The 26,481-nt window shown below is 42.9% G+C and overlaps 1 protein-coding gene across 32 annotated transcripts in view; it reads right to left on the reverse strand.

Moving 5' to 3' along the window:
* Positions 1 to 772: 772 nt before the first annotated feature.
* Positions 773 to 26,481, reverse strand: part of KANK1 (KN motif and ankyrin repeat domains 1) — a 215,161-nt gene continuing 189,452 nt past the window's right edge. For 19 of the 32 annotated variants that reach the window (XM_086415386.1, XM_086415388.1, XM_086415381.1 and 16 more), the window contains 9 exons: positions 17,837 to 18,028; positions 17,060 to 17,168; positions 15,367 to 15,609; positions 13,900 to 13,987; positions 10,837 to 11,056; positions 8,436 to 8,578; positions 4,535 to 4,735; positions 2,374 to 2,472; positions 773 to 1,798 (listed from right to left, as the gene is read on the reverse strand). In XM_086415386.1, coding sequence (XP_086271512.1) covers positions 1,736 to 1,798; positions 2,374 to 2,472; positions 4,535 to 4,735; positions 8,436 to 8,578; positions 10,837 to 11,056; positions 13,900 to 13,987; positions 15,367 to 15,609; positions 17,060 to 17,168; positions 17,837 to 18,028 — 1,358 coding nt within the window. In that variant the 3' untranslated portion in view covers positions 773 to 1,735. The remainder of the gene's footprint in view (positions 1,799 to 2,373; positions 2,473 to 4,534; positions 4,736 to 8,435; positions 8,579 to 10,836; positions 11,057 to 13,899; positions 13,988 to 15,366; positions 15,610 to 17,059; positions 17,169 to 17,836; positions 18,029 to 26,481) is intronic. The other 13 variants (XM_086415396.1, XM_086415393.1, XM_086415395.1 and 10 more) reach the window with 1 other exon arrangement.

Raw genomic sequence — 26,481 nt, forward strand, 5'->3', positions numbered from 1 at the left:
GTTAAGGGGCAGAAAACTCACAGCCCCATTTCTCCTCAAACACCAACTCTTCCACTTTTAATTTATTGTCCTATTTCAGGTCTGAGGGAACTTGGGTTTGAATAACTATCTGAAATGAAATTTAGCACAGATCCCAGAGCAAGCAGGTCCATCAAGGGAGGGAAAGGGGTGCTCACGACTCCAAGCAGCTGTGCTGTCACCTTCCTGGTTCAGTGCCGCATCTCCAGTACACCCGGGCTCTCACAAATGGCACCGCTTAAGGTTCACCACCAGCAACTGTGCCAAAACACAGTTACATTTTGGCTGCCATGCTTCTTCATTTCATATGAGATCATTCCCTTCACCTTTTACAAAGTACCTGAAAACAGGTGCTGCTAAGCCAACAGCATGCTGGAATAACGTGTGTATAGTTTCATCTTTCCTTCCTCATCCCTGCAGGTTTCAACCAGTCACCCAGCAGCTGCCCCCCAAACTAGAGTCAAGGACCAGTGCTTCCGCACCGGAGAAGAGTTAGCTTAGGAGTTAATTGTGAGGTTACCTGTCTGATGAACTGTCTGCCTAATTAGGTCTTAAGTCTGAGACTCCTGCCGTGCAACCTGAGTAATGAGCAGAGCTGGAGATGGAGTCATGTGCTTGGAGGCGTCTCCTTTTGCTGGAGCCTAAGACGAGTGGACAGGGCACTCACCCTCCGCCCATCAGCTTTCGCTGCCGCTGCTGTAAGTCAAAAGGATCAGGGAAGACAGCTGTCAGAAATGAAGCAGGGACAAGTAAAAGAGCTTAATGAAATTTTATTTTGAAAATATGGCAAGAGTCTAAGGCACTTCAAACATTTAAATACATGTAAGACCAAAGTAAATGTGACATGGGATAAAGGAATCCATAAATACATGGAGAACTACACTATGTTTCTCTAGAGGCCAATGGATAGCCAATTTCTCTAACATAATTCAACTTTCATCATTAGACACAGAATTGTGCAATTATTAATAAAAATACAGCAACATTACATGTCATTCTTCATGTCTTCAGTTACTATGGAATATAAAAGTTCAAAATACTGTGTCAATTTTATATAGATACCCTTTGTATAAAATGTCATATAATACAGCCACCTAGATAAAACCAACTCAATAGACTTCCTTTTGTTAAGTTTTATACTTTTTGAGAATCCCACCTTTTATTTTTAAAACCAGAAACCTACCAGCCCAGGCCCGATTCATTCATGATCAAAGTCATCTCAACTTCCTTATTTTAAAATAATAAAGACAAAAGGAAAATCAACAAAACCATCCTGGAATGGAGCTTTCAAAGAGCTTTCCAGTGGGTCCACATTTAGTAAATATAAATACTTGTGGAAAAGCTTTAAAAACACCATGCCAGTGAGAACTTGATACTTTTCAGCAGTGGTGGGGGTGTGGAGAGCAGGAACAGAAGTAACAGAAGTTGCCCACTCAGGTCAGGTTACAATTTCCTACAACTGTACATAACGGAGCAGAGACTCAACAGCAAGTGTGCCCTACACAGAGGGAAGATGGCCAGAAGGGAGGCGTGTGTGCCCTGCCAGAAATCTCTTGCTGGCTCAGCTCCCACTGGCAGCTCCAGCCTTCAGCCCCCGGTTTTCTGTGTTCTGTTTGCTGGTGAGCTCAGGCACAATGTACATTCAGTATCTGTCAGCCCAACAGGAACAATTAGCAGCTTAGCGGTGGCATGTAAATGGACGGCTATTTGCACACAATCAGTCAAACGACCCTCGGTGGGTGGGACCAGGAGATGTCTTCCTTCCAAGTCTAGGGGTGCCCTAGAGACCAGGAAAGGAGAAAAAAAAAACTGGGGGTTAGTCAGTGACCTCATGTAGATCTGTCCTCTGTGACACAGGAACTCTGTGAACACCACGCATGAGCCAGAGCGAGGAGGGCTGGCACCCCATACACGGTCCTCCAGCGGGAGCCGCTCTCAGGCCAGCAGGCTTGGCAGAGCCACCTCCAGCTGTCCTGGGAAGTCAACTTCCTGCTGAGAGGGAACCCTCAGCCCTCAGGACCACGGGCTGCTGCTCACTGTCAACTTTAAGAAAGATGCCAGGAAGGCAATGTGTATTCATGGGCTCAAGATGTGCCATTTGGATAACTCTGTCCAGACTAAACCCTTCCTGTGAGGGTGTGAGGACAAGCAGGCATCCAGCCTCAGCGGTGCTAACCATTAGCACTCCTGGCCCTCTGGGTGGGGCAAAAATGATGAATTCTTACACTCCAGACTCAAACTTTGGTTTTCAGAATCGTCATGAAACCTGCATGTCCTGTCAATTCCCCAAGGAAGGGGGCCAGCTAGTCTGGTGGCTTTCAGCCTGCGTATGAACGCCAAGTGCACAACACTGACCGGAGACGGGGCTTTGGCGAAGTTGACGTGGGCGTACAGCAGGACAGCAATGTCCTTGTGTCCGGCTTCCAGGGCTATCGAGAGTGCGGTGCTGCCATCCTGGAGACGAGATGAAAACAAACCAAGTCGGGCTTCTCAAACTTCCAGGTAGCCAAAAGCTAACAGCACCAGTCCCTCTCAACTGGGTAAGGCTCCCCAGTCTAGCTGTTTGTTCAGCTCTTTAGGAAACCTTCTGGACCTCTTAGGTGCCAAGCCTAAAGGACGTTAGGATGACAGAGGCACAACCCCTACCCTGCCCTCAGATAGGGATCAGCCCGTTGCCAGTGTCATCACCTCATGATGGTCAGTGTGTATGTCTGCACACAGGGGAGTCTCAACAAAAACAGGCTGCCCAGGAAGGGTTCTAATTCACCCATCTAGCCTACCGGCAGGGGGGCAATAGGCAAAGGCAGGGATAGAAACGTTAACTTTTTTTTCTTTTTATAATTACAAATGAGCCATCAAGCAGCGTGATGTCTGTTGATTGCCCTGCAATTTGCCAAGAATCTCTTAGCTTTCCTCTTGGGGAAGGAGTTGGTCCTGTAGCCCTAACCACCCTTGTAGAATGCTCCAAGTCACACCTACATTTAAGCACTGAATCCTGTTGCCTTGCAGGAATATATCTTATGGATATACAAGAGGAAACACTAAATATGGGAAACAAAATGTTCAGTTAGGATTCCATTAAAATGCAGGAATTTAGATGGATATAAAGATGTATCAAGACAAAAACAGTATACTAGACATCAAGTATACCTTAACCAAAAGTAATTAACAATAATAAAAAGACAAAATATGGCACAACTTATTTTCCTTTTAGTCCTGGGATAAGGATTCCCTTTTGGTCACCAGCGGCAGGGAACAATCTGTGTGTGGTTTGAGCCTTAGGGTCCTCCCTCCCACTCTGAATTCTGGGAGTTACTTTTCTTCCAGAGGCCAGCTGGATACCCTCTTGCTCCTTGAAGGATAAGGAAGTAAGCAGGGGACCAGGATTTCTGGAAGTCACTGCGGCTCGATGGCCTCTTATTACAAGATCTACAAGCTGTTCTTTGCTGAGAGTAGAAGTAAAAGCAAACAATCAAGGCACATGAAACACAGACTGCTCTTAAGGAAAGAGAAGCTGGAAGCTGGCCCTCCTCTGCAATGGAGCGAAGGGAATCTGGTGCAACCGCAGCTCACGTGCTCCCGGGGAGGTCACTGCAACCGCAGAGGCCAGTCAGTCCTTCCTGCCAGTGAATGCCTGTACTGACTGGCTCTTCCTGCTGGTGTGGGCCTACAAGGATCTCAAGTGTAGCGCAAAGGAGAATGTTTTCCCTCTAATCTCTTAGTGTCTGGGGCCAATGGAAGCCCTGGTTTCAACCTGTGCTCGAGAGAGATAAACTTTCAAAAAGAGAACCAACCCAGCCAGTCCTCTGGGACCTGGCCCTCTGAATCTTGTCACCACCCAAATGTTAGTTCCTGCACCATGACCTATTGGTTCTCTTCCTCTTTGGTCTGGAGACACCCAGATCAGCAGCTTTCCTCAGAATTTTTTCCAGTTTTCCAGTCAAGGGGTTATCTGGGAATGGGAAAGTTTGGGAACTGGGAGAGGAAGGAGATGAGAGTGACAATGATGGGAACAGCCCGAGAAGGAGTGGGAAAATGTGCTGAAAACAAGCCAAGACAGTCTGGATCCCCTAGCTGATGAAAGGTCACAAATTATTCACTCGGATGGGCCCCAGTGAAGGGTTTCCAAGTGGACCAGGGGCGGGGGGTGGGGCTGGTCCTCTTCTTTCAGGTCACCTGGCAGTTACCCACACCAAATTCGCTTCTGTATTATGAATCTGTTTATCTCCCTTCAGTACACTGGTTCTCGTACATGCCCATCACCTTCTTCCTTTTATAAATTTTGGAGTGAGGCCTATTTCTCTTTCTGTCCTTGGCTTCAGTTAATGGGAATATTAGTTTGTACACAGAAGATGCTGCCAAGCTGGGCTGTGAAGGGAAGTGGCCTGGATGACAACACAAATCCCTGAGGAGGATAAAGGAGGATTTGCTCTCTCCCCTGGTCAAGCAGCACTGCCTCTCCCCCAAGTCCCTGCATGTCACTGGCCTGGAGGCCCCACCAGCGAAGACAGCTTACGTTGTCCTCCAGGTGGCCACTGCAGCCTGGCTGGGCCAGCAGCAGCTTGACGATCTCCACGTGCCCGTGCTCACTGGCACACATAAGGGCGGTGGAGCCCTCGTCGTCCTGAATGTTGACATCAGCCCCGCAGGCCAGCAGGCCCTTCACCATGTCGATCCGCCCGTGACTGACTGCCAGCATGAGGGCCGTCTGTCCTGCCTGTGAGGAGAAATGACAGCGGACTTGAGAAGCACGTGGTGGGTTGGCAGGGTGTGACCCACAGTGCGGCTGTGCTGGGGGAAGGGAAGCAGGGAGAAAGATAATGGGAAAGCATTGACAGGGAATTACTTGGGGCTGGGTGGTGGCAAAAAAAAAAAAGATCAAAGGCAAACCACTTCAGTATTCTTGCCTTGAGAACCCCATGAACAGTATGAAAAGGCAAAATGATAGGATACTGAAAGAGAAACTCCCCAGGTCAGTAGGTGCCCAATATGCTACTGGAGATCAGTGGAGAAATAACTACAGAAAGAATGAAGGGATGGAGCCAAAGCAAAAACAATACCCAGCTGTGGATGTGACTGGTGATAGAAGCAAGGTCTGATGCTGTAAAGAGCAATACTGCATAGGAACCTGGAATGTCAGGTCCATGAATCAAGGCAAATTGCAAGTGGTCAAACAAGAGATGGCAAGAGGGAATGTTGATATTCTAGGAATCAGTGAACTGAAATGGACTGGAATGGGTGAATTTAACTCAGATGACCATTATACCTACTACTGCGGGCAGGAATCCCTCAGAAGAAATGGAGTAGCCATCATGGTCAACAAAAGAGTCCGAAATGCAGTACTTGGACGCAATCTCAAAAACGACAGAATGATCTCTGTTCGTTTTCTAGGCAAACCATTCAGTATCACAGTAATCCAAGTCTATGCCCCAACCAGTAATGCTGAAGAAGCTGAAGTTGAACGGTTCTATGAAGACCTACAAGACCTTTTAGAACTAACACCCAAAAAAGATGTCCTTTTCATTATAGGGGATTGGAATGCAAAAGTAGGAAGTCAAGAAACACCTGGAGTAACAGGCAAATTTGGCCTTGGAATACGGAATGAAGCAGGGCAAAGACTAACAGAGTTTTGCCAAGAAAATGCACTGGTCATAGTAAACACTGTCTTCCAACAACACAAGAGAAGACTCTATACATGGACATCACCAGATGGTCAACACGGAAATCAGACTGATTATATTCTTTGCAGCCAAAGATGGAGAAGCTCTATACTGTCAGCAAAAACAAGACCAGGAGCTGACTGTGGCTCAGACTATGAACTCCTGATTGCCAAATTCAGACTTAAATTGAAGAAAGTAGGGAAAACCACTAGACCATTCAGGTATAACCTAAATCAAATCCCTTATGATTATACAGTGGAAGTAAGAAATAGATTTAAGGGCCTAGATCTGATAGAGTACCTGATGAACTATGGAATGAAGTTCGTGACATTGTACAGGAGACAGGGATCAAGACCATTCCCATGGAAAAGAAATGCAAAAAAGCAAAATGGCTGTCTGGGGAGGCCTTACAAATAGCTGTGAAAAGAAGAGAAACAAAAAGCAAAGGAGAAAAGGAAAGACATAAACATATGAATGCAGAGTTCCAAAGAATAGCAAGAAGAGATAAGAAAGCCTTCTTCAGCGATCAATGCAAAGAAATAGAGGAAAACAACAGAATGGGAAAGACTAGGGATCTCTTCAAGAAAATCAGAGATACCAAAGGAACATTTCATGCAAAGATGGGCTCGATAAAGGACAGAAATGGTATGGACCTAACAGAAGCAGAAGATATTAAGAAGAGATGGCAAGAATACACAGAAGAACTGTACCAAAAAGATCTTCACGACCCAGATAATCACGATGGTGTGATCACTGACCTAGAGCCAGACATCCTGGAAGTCAAGTGGGCCTTAGAAAGCATCACTACGAACAAAACTAGTGGAGGTGATGGAATTCCAGTTGAGCTCTTCCAAATCCTGAAAGATGATGCTGTGAAAGTGCTGCACTCAAAATGCCAGCAAATTTGGAAAACTCAGCAGTGGCCACAGGAATGGAGAAGGTCAGTTTCCATTCCAATCTCAAAGAAAGGCAATGCCAAAGAATGCTCAAACTACCGCACAATTGCACTCATCTCACACGCTAGTAAAGTAATGCTCAAAATTCTCCAAGCCAGGCTTCAGCAATATGTGAACCGTGAACTTCCTGATGTTCAAGCTGGTTTTAGAAAAGGCAGAGGAACCAGAGATCAAATTGCCAACATCCACTGGATCATGGAAAAAGCAAGAGAGTTCCAGAAAAACATCTATTTCTGCTTTACTGACTATGCCAAAACCTTTGACTGTGCAGATCACAATAAACTGTGGAAAATTCTGAAAGAGATGGGAATACCAGACCACCTGACCTGCCTCTTGAGAAATTTGTATGCAGGTCAGGAAGCAACAGTTAGAACTGGACATGGAACAACAGACTGGTTCCAAATAGGAAAAGGAGTTCGTCAAGGCTGTATATTGTCACCCTGTTTATTTAACTTCTATGCAGAGTACATCATGAGAAACGCTGGACTGCAAGAAACACAAGCTGGAATCAAGATTGCCGGGAGAAATATCAATAACCTCAGATATGCAGATGACACCACCCTTATGGCAGAAAGTGAAGAGGAACTCAAAAGCCTCTTGATGAAAGTGAAAGTGGAGAGTGAAAAAGTTGGCTTAAAGCTCAACATTCAGAAAACAAAGATCATGGCATCTGGTCCCATCACTTCATGGGAAATAGATGGGGAAACAGTGGAAACAGTGTCAGACTTTATTTTTCTGGGCTCCAACATCACTGCATATGGTGACTGCAGCCATGAAATTAAAAGACGATTACTCCTTGGAAGGAAAGTTATGACCAACCTAGATAGCATATTCAAAAGCAGAGATATTACTTTGCCAACAAAGGTTCGTCTAGTCAAGGCTATGGTTTTTCCTGTGGTCATGTATGGATGTGAGAGTTGGACTGTGAAGAAAGCTGAGCACCGAAGAACTGATGCTTTTGAACTGTAGTGTTGGAGAAGACTCTTGAGAATCCCTTGGACTGCAAGGAGATCCAACCAGTCCATTCTGAAGGAGATCAGCCCTGGGATTTCTTTGGAAGGAATGATGCTAAAGTTGAAACTCCAGTACTTTGGCCACCTCATGCGAAGAGTTGACTCACTGGAAAAGACTCTGATGCTGGGAGGGATTGGGGGCAAGAGGAGAAGCGAACGACAGAGGATGAGATGGCTGGATGGCATCACTGACTCGATGGACGTGAGTCTGGGTGAACTCCGGGAGTTGGTGATGGACAGGGAGGCCTGGCGTGCTGGGATTCACGGGGTCGCAAAGAGTCAGACACGACTGAGCGACTGATCTGATTTGGGTGGTGGCAGTCATGGAGAAACTCACTTCTTGTGAACTATGAGATCATAAGACCCTAAAGTCATGAGTCAGTTTTCCCTTTGGCTTGGAGGGTCCATCTCATGATAATAAGGAGCTGGGAAGTTTAGAAGATGGTCACAAGTCAACTGTGATCACACCTGGGTGAGGGGCCCTGTGCAGGCAGGAAGACACTGTGATCTGGAGACAGTCAGGGAGCAGTGGCCACTGGGTAGATGGTGGGAATTCCCAGTCACTCACAGGCAGGGTGACCCAGGATTCACGTGCACATGGCTTCAAACAGACGCAATGCAAGGCAGAGAAGGGAGAAGTTTCCACTGTGTGGTTAAGCTGGCGTTTCATGGGTGTGTTTGGTCATCAAGCACATGGACTGTGCTCAGTGGTTAGGAGCATGGCGGGGGCACTTGTGCAGGTCACAGCTATGCCAGCTAGCACAGAACCTGCAAGTAAGTGCACTCACCTGGCTGGCTTTGGCGTTCACATCCCCACAGGCGAAGAGCTCTTCCACGACTTGCATGTCCTTCTCTGCTTCCACGGCAGCGAGGGCTGCCAGCATGATGGGGGTGTACCCTGCCTTATTCTGGTGATCCACGTTACACACGTCTGCAAAAACATGAGTCTCTTGAGGCAAGAACCAGTCTTCCAACAGCATCAGTTGCCCTCCTGAACTGAAGGTGTGGAGTATGGGAGAGCCCAGTAAAATGGCCTCCAGCAGTCAAAGTCCCAGAGTGAGTCAGAAGGAAATGTGAGAGATGTTTTCATACTAAACCAAAGAAAAAGTTTTTTTCTAGGTCATGAGAAATGACAGCAAGCTTTCACAGCCCCTCTTGTTTGCAAATAGCGGTTGAACTACAACAGCTTGGAAGTCTGGGAGGCTGTTCCAAGTAATGGTTGCTTTGAAGAATACAATATAATGTGGAATCTAGACATTAATCTCTGTCTAGAAAATCACCATTTTGGAGTGAAGAAGGTGATCAGACTATAAGGGAAAGAAGGATTTGTAGAGGCTTATGTAGGAACACTGAATATGGTGTTCCCCACTCATAAACCACTGCTCACTCTGAGACCCTGAGCTTGATGCTCTCATGTATGACCCTTCAAATTAGAATCCAATCATATGACACCCAGCTCTAAGAATTGTGGTCTGACAGCAACTTTAGTTAAATCCCGTACAAACTGTCAGGGACTCCTAGACTCAATAAACCAGAACTTATCTAGTCCTGTAATTCTTAAGGAGTCTTCAGGGCTTAAATTAGGCTTCCCAGGTGGCTCAGTGGTAAAGAATCCATCTGTCAGTGCAGGAGACGCAGGAGCTAGAGTTTGATCCCTGGGGTCAGGAAGATCCCCTGGAGGAAGAAATGGCAAACCACTCCAGTATTCTTGCCCAGAAAAGTCCATGGACAGAGGACCCTGGCAGGCTACAGTTCACAGGGTTGCAAAGAGTCAGACATGACTAAGCATATACACACACAGGGCCTAAATTATCCTGCAGGCATCCTTAAGTTCCTTCAGCACTTTCTAATAAAATGAAAGGAATGGGAAGTGCAGGCAAGAAACTTTTTATGTGAGACCAGATACAATTAAAGTGCTTAGGGTGTTTCTGTCATTGAGACTGAGAAGAGACTGTATGGTGAAAAAGTTTTTAAGTTCTAAACAACTGCATACTAGGGACATAATGGTATTTACAACAGTGTGTATTTTTTAACAGAGAAAAGGAAAAAGAAAAGAAAAAAGCTGTCTGATGGAGAATCGGGTGAACAGACATGCTCTTCGAGGCACCTTACTATCTCTGGCATTCGGCTCTTTGCTGATGTTGCTAGTATCCTAGATTTACAAACATTCTTTATGGAGCCGCAATCTCAGTCTATAAAGGTGAGCATTATAAAAAGTGAAGTAAACCCAGAAAAGTGATTAACCAAAGCCATCCAACAATGGAACTAAAATAACTTAGTTTACCAAAATATCCTGCCCATGCAAAACTTCCAAGGGCAGATTAAACTGTTACTTTCAGGAGCAATCCTGAAATCCTGTTCTTAACTTTCCCGGATATTATCCACTTCTCTGTTTAAACAGTAACCTGCGCTGAGAGTATCATCAGCTCTGTTTATAGTCTGGAAAGTCTGAAGGACTTTCCTCTGGGAAGGAGGCTTGGAATTCCTTCCTTTAAACTGGAAACAGTTTTATCCTAACATGACCCTTAAATTGGGAACAATCAAACTTAGAAAAAAAGATAGATTTGTTTGGTCTCTTCTCTGCATTAATCTAATGTTCCCAAAACAAAGCAGAAAAAAATTGGGACAGTTGGGTCAAGAAGCAGAATGGGAAAACCGGACAATTGCATTGCATATTCTAAATCAGATGTTCACACTGCGTTCTCACTCATCAGAGTGAGGTACTGTGGATTCTGTATCCATCAAATTAGAAGTAAAAATACGTATTTCAAAAAGAAATAAAGTGACTTGTAGACTCAAGGTATTGATAATAGGGCTGTTCCATTTGAACAAAAAGTTGAAAGCTCCCTATTTCTCAAGGGGACCCTTCTATGTAACACCCCATTACTCCATGTTTAATACATCCATTGGCTACATTCTCGAATGGAATGTGAGGCATGTGTGTTACCGAGGATACATCTTGCTGAACTGCACCACCGAATATCCTCAATGGCACCTTCCAAAACAGATCTGGAATCTGCTTCAAGCCTCCCATGAATGACTCAAGAATGAGATTCTTACCGTCTCATGGGGCAAAGCAATGTAAAGGCTTTTAGAAGGGTCACCAAACTGAGGAGTGGGTCGGCTAGCTCCTTCGAGATGAGTCACAACCTGAGTCTGTTGGAGGAGAGAAAGGGACTGCTAGTGTACCCGCGTCCAAGAGCATCTTCACGATCTCGAAGTTGGAGTGGGACACGCTGTAATGCAGGGCGGTGTTGCCGTTGCCGTCCGCCATGTTGATGACGTGACGCAGGACTTCCGGTGAGATGGCCTCAAAGGCGGCTATGTAGTCCCCCACCATGGCCGGGATGGCCGACTTCTGGCTGGACACGCGGAACCACTCGTGCTGGAGGGTGTTCAGACAGAACCGCTGCCAAGACACCAAGCAGTTGGCCATTAGCAGTTCTATTTATAGACCTTTCTGAGACCTAGCTGAAAGCCCAAGAAATCAGGCCTTTTATAGTCAAAGTACATGCAGATAGACTTTGGTCTCAAAGAACAATAAAACCCAGAGCCCTCAGAGAAGCCTCAAATTCCAAACTGAAGTATACCTTCTGATTTGCACACACGCACATGTTCTAAATTCTATATCATCGTGCAAGAATTACACCAGGATGCTAAAATTCTAATTCTGCTAGCGATGAGCTGTTCAAAGCTGGGGAAGATACTTACTCTGTACCTCAGTTTCTTCATCTGAAAAATGGGCTAATAAAAATACCTTTCCTTCACCATGTTTGTGATGACAAATGAGGTAATACATGTTAAGTCACTTAGGCCAGGGTCCATTTATTATTGAAATATTAATATTATGTAGGGAGGTTGGCCTTGAAAATGATTTTCATAGTAATCAGGACAGGAGAAATCATTTGACACAATTAGGTTGCCTCCTTCCTGTCCAGTCCAACTTCAACTCCTTCAACATCCATCTCCACAGCACTGGGCTGGAGACCATAACCATGAAGGCAACCTGATTCTTACTACATCCCAAATAAAAATGTTCAACCACAGAAAGAGAATAAAAAGCAAATTACTTTTTGCTGAAACAAATTACTTTTTCCCATCAGGACATCTGCATCTGGTCATCAGCCCCACTTGCCTTCCCTTAGGCTGTGGACACATGAAATTGGCATTTCATAGTTTGGGTCACTTGAATGAAAAGGGTCCTGACCAGCAAAGAATTCATCTAATTTTTCTTTTCTTCTGTTCACTCACATATTCAGATTTCAATTCCTCTGGATACCTCACACAGAAGGAAGGGGAATTATATCATCTGGTTGTCAAACTCTGTTATAACTACATATTCAGTGTCCTGATATGGTTACATGGCCTTGGCGTTGCGATCATTCACATTTGGAACTTTTCATAGCACAGTACTTTAAACATGTCTTTACTGAATGAATATTCAGTTAACAAAAAAATGGACCAATCCTGGGGTGTGTGCTAAGAATATGCTTGACAACTGGGGCCCCAGAAATGTTAAGTCCTCCCTGAGGATCACATAACCTAGTATTATAGGTAAAGTCCCTGGTGGCTCAGTGGTAAAGAATCCACCTGCCAATGCAGGAGACACAGGTTCGATCCCTGGGTCAGGAAGATTCCCTGGAGAAGGAAATGGCATTCCAGGGAAATTCTCATTCCAGGGAAATCCCATGAATAGAGGAGTCTGGGGGGCTATAGTCCATGGGGTCACAAGAGTCCGACAAGACTTAGTGACTAAACAGCAATAACAATGGGGAAGGTAAAAGTAAAAGTATATAACAGCCATAAAATCTGGGGTCTGAAAGCATCAGTTTTAAGTTCAGGTTAAACCTAGTGGGAAATATTAACAGTGCAGCGACCTTTCCTGGTTTTATTATTTGTGACCAAGGTACAGACAGGCACTTAGTCTATACTGATAAGAGTTCAACATGTACATAAATGTCCCCCTAAGCTGGGGACTTCATTTAGTATTTCCTTCTGTAAACATCACTGCTATGCTCCTTTTTCAGTACAATATTTGAAGGTCAAGATTCAGCTGGCTCTGATAAATTTAAGTTTCTAAAGCAATATAAACAGATGTGAAAAGACAGCATAATTTTCAAAAATGATGCCATATAACAAGGTAACACGATTTAGTTGGGATGAAAAAAAACCATGGGATGAGAACTGAAGACAGGTATCATCCATTCCAAGCACTAACTAGCAGCTACTTATAATCTTTAGGGCCTCAGTTAAAGCGGGATAGACCAGGATAGTGTCCTGGTGGGAACACGTATGTCCTTCTCCTGTGCTAGCCATCACCAATTTTTCTTCAGATTGTGTTTGTTATGTGAGGAAAACTATTTGCCTTTCCAGCATTAGGTAATTCCCTAAGTCTCTTCCATCTTAACATTTTGGTTTCATAACTCTACAACTTTGTGAGACCTATGAATCAACTTGTCTCATCAGCTGCAGACTTTGATTATTTAGCATAAAACTTCACATTAAATCTTCCACTAATATGCTAAGATTCAAATGAACATTACTATCTAGAATAACATGAAATGCTATACCTTCTCAATGCACTGAATTCAAGTGTCTACCAGAAGGCTGGTCTAACCTATGAAAGAAGCTGCAAATCTAAACATCCCTAGAGCAACACACCTGGCAAGAACATCTGATTCACCATGGCCATGGAAATATTTATCTGTCCTATGTTATGCTACTCATGCTCCTTAAGGCAAAACTGTCTACCTCTTTGCCGCAGGCATCTAAATCTCTCAAGCTGTGAGAGGCCAACAAGTGCAGTTATTTCTAGGTTTAAAAATAGTGACTGACTGCATTCCACATCAGAGCATAATACACAGTTTCATAATTGGAAGGAATGCTGACCTCGGCTCAGATAGGTTTCTCTTAAAAACACAGGCTAACTTAAAAAATTCCAGGACTCTGCTCCCTGGATCACAAGGTTCTGTAAGCAGCCGGACATGCAGAAAGATGACAAATGGCTGCAATTAGCCCTCCTTTCCATATGCAAGTATCTGCCTCGCAGATGCTCAGCCCCCAAGAAAAGTACAGGCTGGAGAAAGAAGATCTGAAGTCAGGCCTGAGGGAGACATTCACAGGGTCGTCCGGCACACAGGGCAGCAGGATGGTCACTCTGCCCACGCACTAGGAACAGTCTGGGGGGGGAAAGAGTGCAGGCAACAACAGCCCAGGGCCTGCCGAGAGATAGGGTCTATAGGTCAAACTCACCATATCCTTGCTGGTCAAAGCTTTGGGGTCATTTATATTATTTTTCAGTAAGTTGCATGCAGACAACATCTTTTCACTTAATTCATATCTAGAAAGGGGGAAAAATAGAAGAAAGAGAGCTCAAGACTGACTACAGAAGGAAAGGCATCTTTACCTCAAACTCTATAACCCTTTACAAGACCAGGAGCCCTAAGTCAACCTCAGCAGGTTGTGGTGGCGCTAGGTGCCTGCCTGGGAGAGTCCAGATGCCCGAGGTTGGATGCTACATACAGAGCCAAGGCCTCCAGCTAGAGCTCTGGCCTTATTTCATGAGGGTAGCTTTCAGTTTCACCACTTTGGCTTGTGTGGCATTATGGAGATTTTCCACTGCTTTGGTTCTAAGTTCTTAAACATATTTTTACTCTTGAGGGGTTGAGGAGATCTGAATTACCACACACCCACTACGCTGACCAGTAAACCACACATGTGAAATCACATTTGGTGACTCAGGAAGGGTTTGTTTAACCCACATGAAAACATGAACTTAAAAGTCAGATGACATATGGCATATAAAGTATACCTCAATAAAGCTTTAAAAAAAAATAACATATATCAAAATATGGAGCCATTTGAAAATACTTGAAGTATAAAGACACTTACCTTGTGTTAATGCAGTTAAATACTCATTTGCCAAATTAGTTTTCTGAAATGTTCTAGTTATACTTCACATGGTGAAAAAACATACTGAAATTTCCATCTGTTCTGTTCTCTCCTGTTCTATAAGCATTGATTCCACGTTTGCTAAGGCTTTAAAATTGGCTACACTTTTAGTACATGTTTTAGCCAACCAGAGTGTTTGATATTTCAGCTGCTGTTTATGACAGTCCCAAAGCCATTCTTGTGGTGATCCCAATCACTCAATAAGCAACAAACTATGGGCATGTGACTGATCACATCATCTCTACAGTAACTGTGACCTTTGGTTGAGGCCAAAAACTGTTCCTCTCATATAATACCAGTACAGACCCATAATATCAGTAAGGACACCTGTATAAGGATAAATGGGTAACGGTAAAATCTGAAACTCTAAAACGTGAAATGTGTTGGTTACAAAAAATTCCAATATGGCTTTAAGTATAATTGAGGTTGTTAAAACAATGGAAGCTTTAGTGGTGCTTAAGGGTTTGGTGGATGGTGCCTCCACATCCAAAGTGAGATATTAAACAGTTGAAGAAACAAAGGTGAACAGATACCAAGCCCTTCTCTTTGCTACCATAAGAGATCTAGCAGATTATTACTTCTGCACTTGTATCTACTAGCATCAGGACAAGAAGTACACACCTCTAAGGACCAGGTAAAGTTTAGCGCTTTGTTGGAGACTGGAAAAATCTATTAAGATTCAACTGCACAATCTGCACAACCAGACAATTCTACTGCCAAAGTACACCAAACGTGGCAAGGGTCGGGGAGGGGGAGGATGTACCACACCTCTCTCTGATTTCCACCTTCTCAGGTTCGCATTCTGGAACCTGCATTTCATCTTCCACCCTGGTGGACGTGAAACCTTCCACATTAACTGCGTGGTGGCCTTCTGCCATTCCCCGAGTGTCTTCATCCTCCTCTTCCTCCTCCTCTTCCTCGGGAGGATACTCAGGGACATCACACTCGTCATCTGACTCGGAAGAAGAGCTTTCATCTGAGCTGGAATCATCACTGGAAGTGGTTTCATACCTAGGTGGCAATTGGGAGTTCAGGAGATGCGAGGTGCGCCCATGAAGACCCAGTGACAGAAATGTTTATGAAGGGAAAGCTGCTAAATGACTCCAGAAATTTCACCAGTGGTTTTTAGACCCTGCACTTAGAAGTTTGGAGTAAGGTCTACTTAGAAATCTGGTGGTTTTGAATGGGTTATCACTTAAAAGGGATAACCAAGGTTGCTGAGCAGTATCAGATAACCACTTGTAGAAAATAGTATGTATATATATAGCACCTCTGCTGCCGCTAAGTCGCTTCAGTCGTGTCCGACTCTATGCAACCCTGTAGACGGCAGCCCACCAGGCTCCCCCGTCCCTGAGATTCTCCAGGCAAGAACACTGGAATGGATTGCCATTTCCTTCTCTAATGTGTGAAAGTGAAAGTGAAGTCGCTCAGTCCTGTCCGACTCTTAGCGACCCCATGGACTGCAGCCCACCAGGCTCCTCCGTCCATGGGATTTTCCAGGCAAGAGTACTGGAGTGGGGTGCCACTGCCTTCTCCATATAGCACCTCTAGCTTAGTGTAAATCAAAGGAAATTTATTTTATGGAAACCAATTCTGCGGTTGTTCATCTTTCCTGTTCCTTTTCTTTCCCCTTTTCATTCTTCCTATTTTGTACCTTTAATTCTCCCATTGTCCAAGGTGAACAGATTATGTAAGTAACCAACAGTTCCTCTGGTACACGCTCTCCAAACTGTGGGACACATTACCCAATAAAACGCTAATGACTTGGAAAGCAGACACCACTAAGTTAAACCTTTGTGGCACGCTTTACTATAAATATTATCTCAACTAACTCTGCACTATTGTTTCTTGTTGAGCCCATGTATGGATTAATAGGATTAACTGCTTTGATTCAACTGTAGGAGGACAAACAGGCTTGACTATTTATTTACCTGGGCCAATTACAAGAGAAGGAATAAAACAACTAAAACACATTCCATTTAGAAAATGAAGAAGAGATGGCATGGCGAGGTTACTCTTCGGGCAAGAGGCCCTACTATTTTGTTTGTAAGCCTGGAGAGCCAAGCACAACAACCCGTTCTGAAGGAGTGGATGACTATCCCTGGCTCACGGAGCAATGCTCTCAGTCTTTGTCTGTTGCTCAGTCCTGCCACAGGTAAGTTACAAGCTGTCCAACAATGTAGGCAACCTGCTGCCTGCTGCTTTCCTTGAAGACCATTTGTTTCACATCAAAGGTGAGAGGATGTAAATTACTCAGCTTCATCAGGTATCCTTTCAAGAGCGAAATATCCTTACAGAGAGCAAGAGAGGAGAGAGGCCCAAATGCACCTTTATGAGGAGGGAATCTTCTGTCACCCTATACGGCAGCATCCTAGACTAGCACCTTTAAATAGGACTTGGGTAGACAGGAGGCAAAGGAAACAGACCACGTATCAACACTAGTAGCTCCATCTTTCCTTACCCTCCATTAATGCCAACAAACTGAAGATTCTTTTTTGCTCCATTTGAATCTTTGTTGGCATCTTTCTTCTTCATGATGGACTTCAGCGTACTTTCATTATTTGTACATACTGTGGAGAAGTGAATCATGGTGATCAAAATTAATATAATTCATACCCATATAAGTAAGTGAATAGGTATTCTTTATGTACATTCATTTTTTATTTATGTAACTAGAGATCTTGGCATGTATATATGAGAAACTTGTCCAAAATCCACTGGAAAATTGTGTGCATGCAAAGAAAATAATTCAAAGTTCCATTAATAACATTCTTTAAATGCAGAAAAAAAAAAAAATCCATTAGTCCTTCCAGACATAACAAAAGCAGTGACAACTAGCATCTATATCAGGCTTTACTGTTTATAAAGTGATATCATATCTCACTTGATCCTCAAAAACCATCTAGGCACTAAGATAGGGATTATTATTAGTCGTTTTTTTTTTTTCAGTTGAGATAAACCTAGAAAAATTTATACCTGCCAGACAGGTATAAATGAAACAGTGAAATGCTGTTTAAAATATTTTGTAATTTGCAACATCAGATGAGTTTTCTTAAGGGGACCTCATTTCTCAAGGGGACTTTCTTTGATAATCTTAAGAGATATTCTAGGCCTACTTCCTAACAACTGTGTAATCATTTTTCCAGGTCAATTTATAAGAAACACGGGCATTAGACTGGAACGCTGACAACTCTGGTCTGTGCTGATGCTGAGAAGGGTTGTGAGTGAGGAAAGTTACCATAGAGGCCAGCGGCTATCTGGTCGTCTGTCAGATTCACTGGAGACAGCATGCTTTCCTGGGTGGGGAAGGTATCCTGGCTGCCGATGGGCTTCCCTTCCGTGGTCCCCGCCTCCTGCAGGGATGTCTGTGAGTTTAATGGCCCTCCTGACTGAAGGCCTCCACACTTACAGGTGTATTCCAAATTACTGCCTGTGAGGAAGGAGAAGGGTGTACAAATGTGTGATGCTAGGACCAGATAAAATGCGCTAAATGGCTTTAAAAACAATTCTTGCAATTCATCATTTTCTCAAGCACTTTTCCGGTGTTTTCTTTCTGCATAATTAGCACTACTATCCAAGCCATCTAAAAATCAAACCCCCAAGGCCTTCTTGACTCTGATCTCTTCCCTTTGACCATATCCGGGTCGGTCCTTCTAACTCCGCAGTGCCTCTCTTCTGTCTGTTCTGGTGCTGCCACCTTACCTTACACTGGACTACCAGTGTAGCATCCTGACTGTCCCTCTTCCTTCACATTTACCCCTCTCCCCACTCAGCTCAAATCCCATCCTTATTCCAGCTCAAACGCAACTTGAAAAACCTCAAAATCTCTCTACCACTCAGAAAACATAGTTCATGCTATCAATACTTAGCCAGATATTCTAACATCTGCCATTTGGCACTAGCTTACCTCTCCAGGGTTATTTCCCACTACACCTGTGGTCTTTTTGGGGTGCATCCCAGCAGGCGGAACTCCTCCCAGTGTAGAAAGTGGGGTCTCCTCTTTTCTCACAAGCACACCTGCCTCAGTTTACTCTCTTCTGCCTGGTGCTGCTCCTTCCCTATGCTCCCTCACATGGACAACCCTCCCATTACTTCCTCTTCCAAGCCTTACCTCATCTCCCCACTGGAAACTAACTCTCCTTCCTCTGAACTCTCAAGGCCCGTCTTTAAGACTCTCCTACAAGATCTATAATACAAGGTACTAGCTGATTCCTTAGACTCCCTTCTTGTCTGTAAATATTTTAAGGGCCTACAAAACTAATTTAATCAACTTTGTTTCTCTCACTCATCTTCTAGATTGCTTTTACTTATGTTAGGTACTTAATATCTGTTCACTGATGAAGCAGAAAAATTGAATTATTATTATATAATTTATATATATATATATATATAGGTATAGCACAGAATTTGTGGGCTTCCCAGCTGGTGCTAGTTGTAAAGAACCCACCTGCCAATGCAGGAGACATAAGAAACAGGTTTGATCCCTGGGTTGGGAAGATCCCCTGGTGGAGGAAATGGCACCCCACTCCAGTATTCTTGCCTAGAGAATCCCATGGACAGAAGAGCCTCGTGGGCTACAGTCCATAGGGTCGCAAAGGGTCAGACATGACTGACGTGACTAAGCAAGCACACACACACACACACACATAGAATTTTCTACGTGGCTGACATTTCCTAATTCTGTTCATCAACAGCACAGTGCTTCCTCCTTTAGTTCTGTAGGCACTGGGACCTCTCTGGTGCTTTCTTCACAAATCCACCTCCCAACTCAGCATGGACAGAGAGTACTGAATCCAGCCCTTCCAATAATGTTCAACTGCCCCACGACCCGATGTGACCCTTGACAGAGATTAAGAAATGTCTCCAGTGCCTTTTCAGGCTCCAAAATCACTGTGGATGGTGACTGCAGCCATGAAATTAAAAGATGCTTGCTCCTTGGAAAGAAAGCTCTGACAAACCTAGATAGCATATTAAAAAGCAGAGACATCACATCACTGACAAAGGTCCGTCCAGTCAAAGCTATGATTTTTCCACTAGTCATGTATGGATGTTAAGAGTGGGGCTATAAAGAAGGCTGAGGGCTGAAGAACTGATTCTTTTGAACTGTGGCGCTGGAGAAGACTCTTGAGAGTCTCTTGGACAGCAACTAATCAATCTTAAAGGAAATCAACCCTGAATATTCACTGGAAGAAATGATGCTGAAGCTGAAGCTCCAATACTTTGGCTAGCCAAAGCAAAGAGCCGAGTCATTGGAAAAGACCCTGATGCTGGGAAAGATTTAAGGCAAAAGGAGAAGAGGGTGACAGAGAATGAGATGGTGCGATAACATCAATGACTCAATGGACATGAGTTTGAGCAAACTCAGGGAGACAGTGAAGGAGAGGGAAGCCTGGTGTGCTGCAGTCCATGTGGTCACCAAGAGTCAGACATGACTTGTCCACCAAACAACAGCAACAACCAGTGCCTTTGCTTACTTTAAGTAAACAAAGCAGGGCATTTATCTTCATTCCTCCTTTTCCAACTTCATTCATCATTACTTCGAAATTACTACAGTAACCTCCGAAGAGTCTCAACAGTTAATCCTCAAGTGCCAAAACACTCCCTAGAGAAACACCTTCACTAGGCACTTCCCCATTCAAGAACCAACAATGAGTTTTACAATGCAAATACATTAACAGTTTTATTGTTATGAAACCTTAAACAGTCACAAAAGTAGAGAATGGTATAATAAATCCCTGTTTCCATCACTAGCTTCAATAATGATCAGCTATCTGGTTTCATCTATACTGCCTCCAGCCATTCACAATGATTCTTCTGAAGCAAAAGGTGAAGATCCTATCACTTTCATTCATAAATATTTCAGTATATATTCCTAAAACATTCTTAAAAAATAAGCATAAAGCTAAAACCATCAAATCTAAAAAAAAAAAGATAATTTGAAATTATTATATATCTGGTCAGTATTCAAATTTCTGCAGTGATCTCTTAATGTTTTTTAATAGTGTTTGAATCAGAACCTCAGTCCTATATTTCCATTGGTTACTATGGCTTTTAAGTCTTTTAATCCATAGTTCTCTTTCCTTCTAAACACAGCTTTAAAAATACTTTTTAAATTGACATATAATTTATATAAAATAAAATGAACAGAATTTCAGTGTAGAGTTTGATGAATTTTGGTAAATATGCATGTGTGTGTGAGCACCTCCCTAATTTAGCCACAGAACATTTCTGACAACCCAGTAAATGCACACTTCCCACCAGCTGCCCTTTTCTAGATAATCTTCCCACTGGAGGCAACCACTCCTCTTCTCCAGAACTTGGTTTTGTAAACTAGGGCTTTTAAAAGCTCCTCTAGTCAAGGTCCACCTTCTCAAGCAGGTGCCTGAGGATCCTTCACGGTGAACAAGGACAGCTACTTCTTGCCTGGGGTAGTTAAACTGCTCAACAACTCTACCCTCTACTCACTCAGAGTGGTCTGGTGACTGAGTTACTCCCACCTCTCTGCCCTTCCTTACTAGGCTGTCTTAACAGGCCTGGAATTTCAGCTTCCTTTACCAGCAGAATTCCACTCATTCTTTTCAAGGGTTGGCGTCATTTCGATTTCCTGTAATACATCCTGCCCTCTGTTCCCTTGGTCTTATACATCCCTTCTGTGAGAATGTAAGCTCCCTGAAGTCCCTCCGTGCTACATTATGTGTCCTCTGCAGTGCTCTGAACAGTGCTGGATAATTGAAAGACTTCAGTAAGTGCCTGTGTAATTCAACAGAAAGTCACAGGGACTCTGTTAAGTCTAATGAGCAAGGCAAAGAACAATGATAAATGATAATAAGTTCTCACTAGCTGGGTCAGAGGAAATTTGTCACCTTTATTGTCAGAAAATGTTTTTCAGATTGTGTTGAAACTCTGGCTGCTCTTGAGTGACCCAGAAACAATTGCCTGATCTTGATAAAGACCCATTGTTTTTAGTGGGCATAGATAAGATGACACACACACCAGCTTTAAGACTGACAAATGACTGCTGTGTTCAAGTAAAACACATGAAAAGTGCAGCCAAAAAAGTCAAAACTAAAGTGGCCAACAAAATTCAATGGTCTCAACCTGGTTGCCCTTAGAATGCCTGAGTTGGGTGTAAGATACAATCAACTATATCTGCAGATGGATCCAGTATTAGTGGTTTTTAAAGTTCTGCAAGTGAGACTTCGCTCAGTGGCGAGGAATCACCTGCCAACGCAGTAGACACAGGTTTGATCCCTTGTCTGGGGGAATCCCGTATGCCGCGGAGCACCTAAGTCCATGTGCCACAACTATCAAGCCTGTGCTCCGGGGTGGGGGATAGGGGGGTGGTCTGTAACTACGGAAGCCTGCGAGCCCTAGAGTCCATGCTCCACAGCAAGAGAGGCTATCACAACCAGAAGCCTGTGTGCTGCAGCTGGGGAGTGGCCCTTACTCACCACAACTAGAGAAAAGCCCACTCAGCAACAAAGACCCAGCATAGCCAAAAATAAATGAATAAATAAAAAATTTTTTTAAAGTTCTGCAAGTGATTCTAATGTGCAGCCAGGATTACGAACCAGTGAATTAAATTAACCAATCAAAAATTTGCTGAAAACAATGTAAAACTTGACTGTGGTAAACAAGAGTTTAGACTTTCCTTTAAGAAGAGCCAACTCATTGGAAAAGACTCCGATCCTAGGAAAGACTGAAGGCAAAGGAGAAGGGGGTGGCAGGGGATGAGATAGTTAGCTAGCATCACCAACTCAATGGACATGATTTTAAGCAAATTCTGGGAGATAGTGAAGGACAGGGAAGCCTGGCGTGCTGCAGTTTATGGGGTCACAAAGAGTCAGATACAACTTAGCAACTGAACAACAAAAACTCCATGTGAATTATCAGGAATTGTTGGTGGTTTAGTTAGCAGTCCTGGACCACTAATGGTAGAAGTCCATGACTAACAGTAAACGCCATGCAAACAGTAAGGGTTAACAACAGGAACAGTCACCGAACACCTTCAGAACTCTGGTACACCGCCCACGCTGCTCAAAATTCCACAGTGGGCAACAGTTGTGCAGGTACCACTGGGGAGTCAGTGAACAGGGGAGGGGCAACTGCAGTCTTCGGTCATTAACTCAAGCTTATAATGGCCATAAATGCCAGTAAAGCATGAGCTCTGTTTTACAACTTGACCAGATTAGTGATAACTAAGACACAGCAAATGACAGAAATCTCAATGTTTCAGAAAATAACAGCATCCTCAAAGCATTAATCTAATTCTAAAGTACATTTAGCATTTAATATATGGATAATTTTACTACAAGCTAAGGCAAACTGTAATGAAAAATAAGAACTTTTTTTCTTATGTTTTTGACTTTAGAAATGTTAAAGCTATATGCATGCTAAGTCGCTTCAGTCGTGTCCAACTCTCCATGACCCCATGGACTGGGGCCCGCCAGGCTCCTCTGTCCATGGGATTCTCCCGGCAAGAATACTGGAGTGGGATTGCCATGTCCTCCTCCAGGGGATCTTCCCAACCCAGGGATTGAACCTGAGCCTCTTATATCTCCTGCATTGGCAGGCGGGTTCTTTATCACTAGAGCCACTTTTATATATTTTAAAAAACCAATGAAAAACAGAGACAGAGAAGCTTTTAAAGAAATCACCTCCTACAGTCTCCTCTGTGATATTTATCTGTCTAGAACGGGTATTAGTTGTTGGCACATAGCAAATATGTTTCTAAATTTGTTAGAAAATTGGCTTTTATAAATAAAATGGATTTTAAAAGTTGCTTTGTTCACATATTGTAGCTCTTCTGGCATGCTAACTCATATTTTTATTTATAATGCCAAGTACTTTCTGAAAACACAACTATGAACAGTGTGGCCAACTATTTAATTATGTTATTGTGCCAGATTTTCAGTTAAACATTTGATTTGATTTTTAAAGAACATCTAGCTTACTTGTCAAAAAGAAGTAGGACTGAAATTTCTGAATCATAATGGAGGCCATTCATTTAGGCATTTTCTCAAAGTGTAACTAAGAATTCAAATGGGTCTAAAATAACACTTCTATTTTTTCCATAAGGAAAATGGCTTGAGCACAAATGTACCCTTTTCAGTCTACATGTTAGTTTGGGGAACAGACAGTAGAGATTATTCATGAAGGATCGCCTTCACTGGTACACATTGCTTTTGAGTGGAAAGTATGTAGCTTTGATGGAGGAGACAGGACAATCCCTTTCTGTCTGTAGGCTCATCGCTCAGAGCTCTCCTTGAGTACCCATGCTTGTGGCCACCAACATGAAGTCACTAAATGGTGAGAACTGCAGTGTAATAATTTCTAGGGCCATTTTAGTATTTTCCTGAGAGGTACCAGATAGCTGTCATGAATGTAAAAATGAGTATTTGGAAATTAAAATGCTAAAGTGTATCAAGAATCAGATGCTCCCTCACCACAACCCCACCCACATTTAATTACACACCAATCCAAGACTTGACCCAGAAAACCCACACTGACAGGCTGCATTAACTAAAAATTGGGTTAAGCCAATGTGCTCTTGTGTTCTTCCAGATACAGCTAACGTTGTCCTCTCTATCCTAAGCTCATCTTCTCCCTAAACCTCAGAGAACTTAACAGAAGCTGAATTCTTCAAGCACTTTTATTTTCACATTATTCGGTGGCTAACATATACCTCCACAGGTTATCATTCATATTTCTGGTATACGTGTTTTTGCTTACCAACTGGATTGCAAGTTCAAGGCTTACACCACTCTCTCTCTCTGTTTCAGTACCACACTTTGCATACAGTTGACAATGAATTCGTAGCTATCAACTGATCTGAATAGAGATGAGGACAGAGCAAACTTTAAATATGTTTACTGAAATACAAATGACCTGCTGATTGAAGGAAGAACCAGTGATTGTAACCATCAACTATTACCAACAATTCCCTTCATCATTTATGAATGGACATCCAGGAACTAAATGCCACTTCTGTTCTTAAAAACCACCTATCTCTATGCTTTAGCCAGAAATGAACTGCATACTTCACAGATTCATTCAGAGTAGAAGTGTCAAAGTAAACTTGCATCTTTTCCCAGAGTGCATATACTTATTTCACTAATACTCGTCTAAAATGATAAAGCATCAGTTTCTCTTTTAAGAAATTATTTTCAAACAAGAGTCAACTGAAGGGCTCATAAAGGGGGTGGACTGATTTTAAACCTTTATAAAAGATTTTTCTCAGAGCTGAAGTGTTTTTCCCAAGGTCAGTAACAGATGTCCTAGATCTGTAATTTCAATCTGGGCGTTTTGGGGGGGGGGGGCGGGGTGGGGACAGTCAGCTATCCCTTTTCAGAGTCTGATAAAAATTATGCACTTTCTTTACAAAAATTCCAAACACAAAACTATTTCATGAAGCTATGGAGCCCAGATTAATAGCACTCATTTTAAGGCTGTTTATTCCATAATATTTCCCAGAAATAGGACCTGAGTGTGCCTTACTGAGTGGTAGCAGTGGGTGGCAGCAGAAAATCATGAATTTGGGGAAAAAATGTTCCTCAGATGAATCTGATGGGCAGTCTGGTGAAGAGCTAATTTTATAGAGTAATTCTGCTGAAAGGGCCCCATGCAAGAAAAATCTAAACCTACCCTCTCAAGACACAGGAGGACATGGTAGCCCAATACCGCTCACCCCAGGTGTGACTGCAAGTTCTTGGGCAACCAGTACCAGACATCAGCTCTCTGACCTCTGGGTCAGAAGACTTTCACACACACACACACAATGTTCCAGAAACATTTGGTTTGGATTATTCAATGCTCTTATAGCATTACTAAAAGCAAATTGTGATTTTTAAAGAGAGGTACTGGGACCAGTAAATGGTATATGATTTGAATTAAGGAAACTAACCAGAAACGGTATTTTGTAACGACCTTATTTTCCCTGTTTTTGCTTTGGCTTGGATGTCTGTCTACAAAATTGCTTTCACAGTTACGGGAATGACTTCAAGTTCATAAATTTTTTTCTTTAGCAAACCCAAGATAACTAAGAGTACAAATATGGAAGTTGATTTAAAAAGCAGTTCTTTTATTTGAGTATGAGAGATGAATTTTCTATAAATCATGTGGCAGGCAGTTAAGTTCCACAGTTATAGATAGTTCTGTTTGTTATTTGCTCAGAGACAGTCACATATTTTTAGAGTATTTGTAACTGCAAGTCATTTGTCTAGAATATTCTCTCTCCTTCTCTCCTCACAGGTAAAAAAAAAAAGAAAGAAAGAAAAAGTAATCCACTTCTCAAAACAAAACAATCCAGTTAATTCACAGAAAGAATAACCATGTTTTTCCCGAGGTTTCTGAGAAACTTATTTCCTCTTAACCTTTTAATTCCACGAAAGAAAATATTAAATACATTAAAAGTACTTTACAGATCATCTTTGATTACCATCAAATTCAGATGCATCAAAACTGTGACATTACCTCTCAAATTCTGAAAAAAATGTCTGTGATGTTTCATGTGAAAAATACATAGGCCATATATGATTCAAATATCAAAAAATGATGTCTCTGAAATATAGAATTGCACCCCTGAACATACCAAACACAAGGGTTTACCCCATGACAGCATGAGGGAGGCTCTCAGTATTTTGTGTTCTTCTGAACTGTTAACTTGTTATAAGCACATATTCCAGTTATAACTTCAAGAAACTGAACAGGAGTGCAAGGCATTATTATCGTGCTGTTAAAATAATGCTATTTTGGATATTAAAAAGTGATACCTTCTGATCTTCAACCCTTGGAAAACTGAAGAGGATTCTCTGGGCTTGGTACTAATATATACCTAGTTTAATTTGGAGCTTCATTTTGAGCTTTGACACAGATTACGGAGAA

The sequence above is a fragment of the Bos grunniens genome, chromosome 8 (assembly GCF_055505025.1).
Source record: "Bos grunniens cultivar Pamir isolate PY7600 chromosome 8, Bosgru_T2T1.0, whole genome shotgun sequence".
Lineage (NCBI taxonomy): Eukaryota > Metazoa > Chordata > Mammalia > Artiodactyla > Bovidae > Bos > Bos grunniens.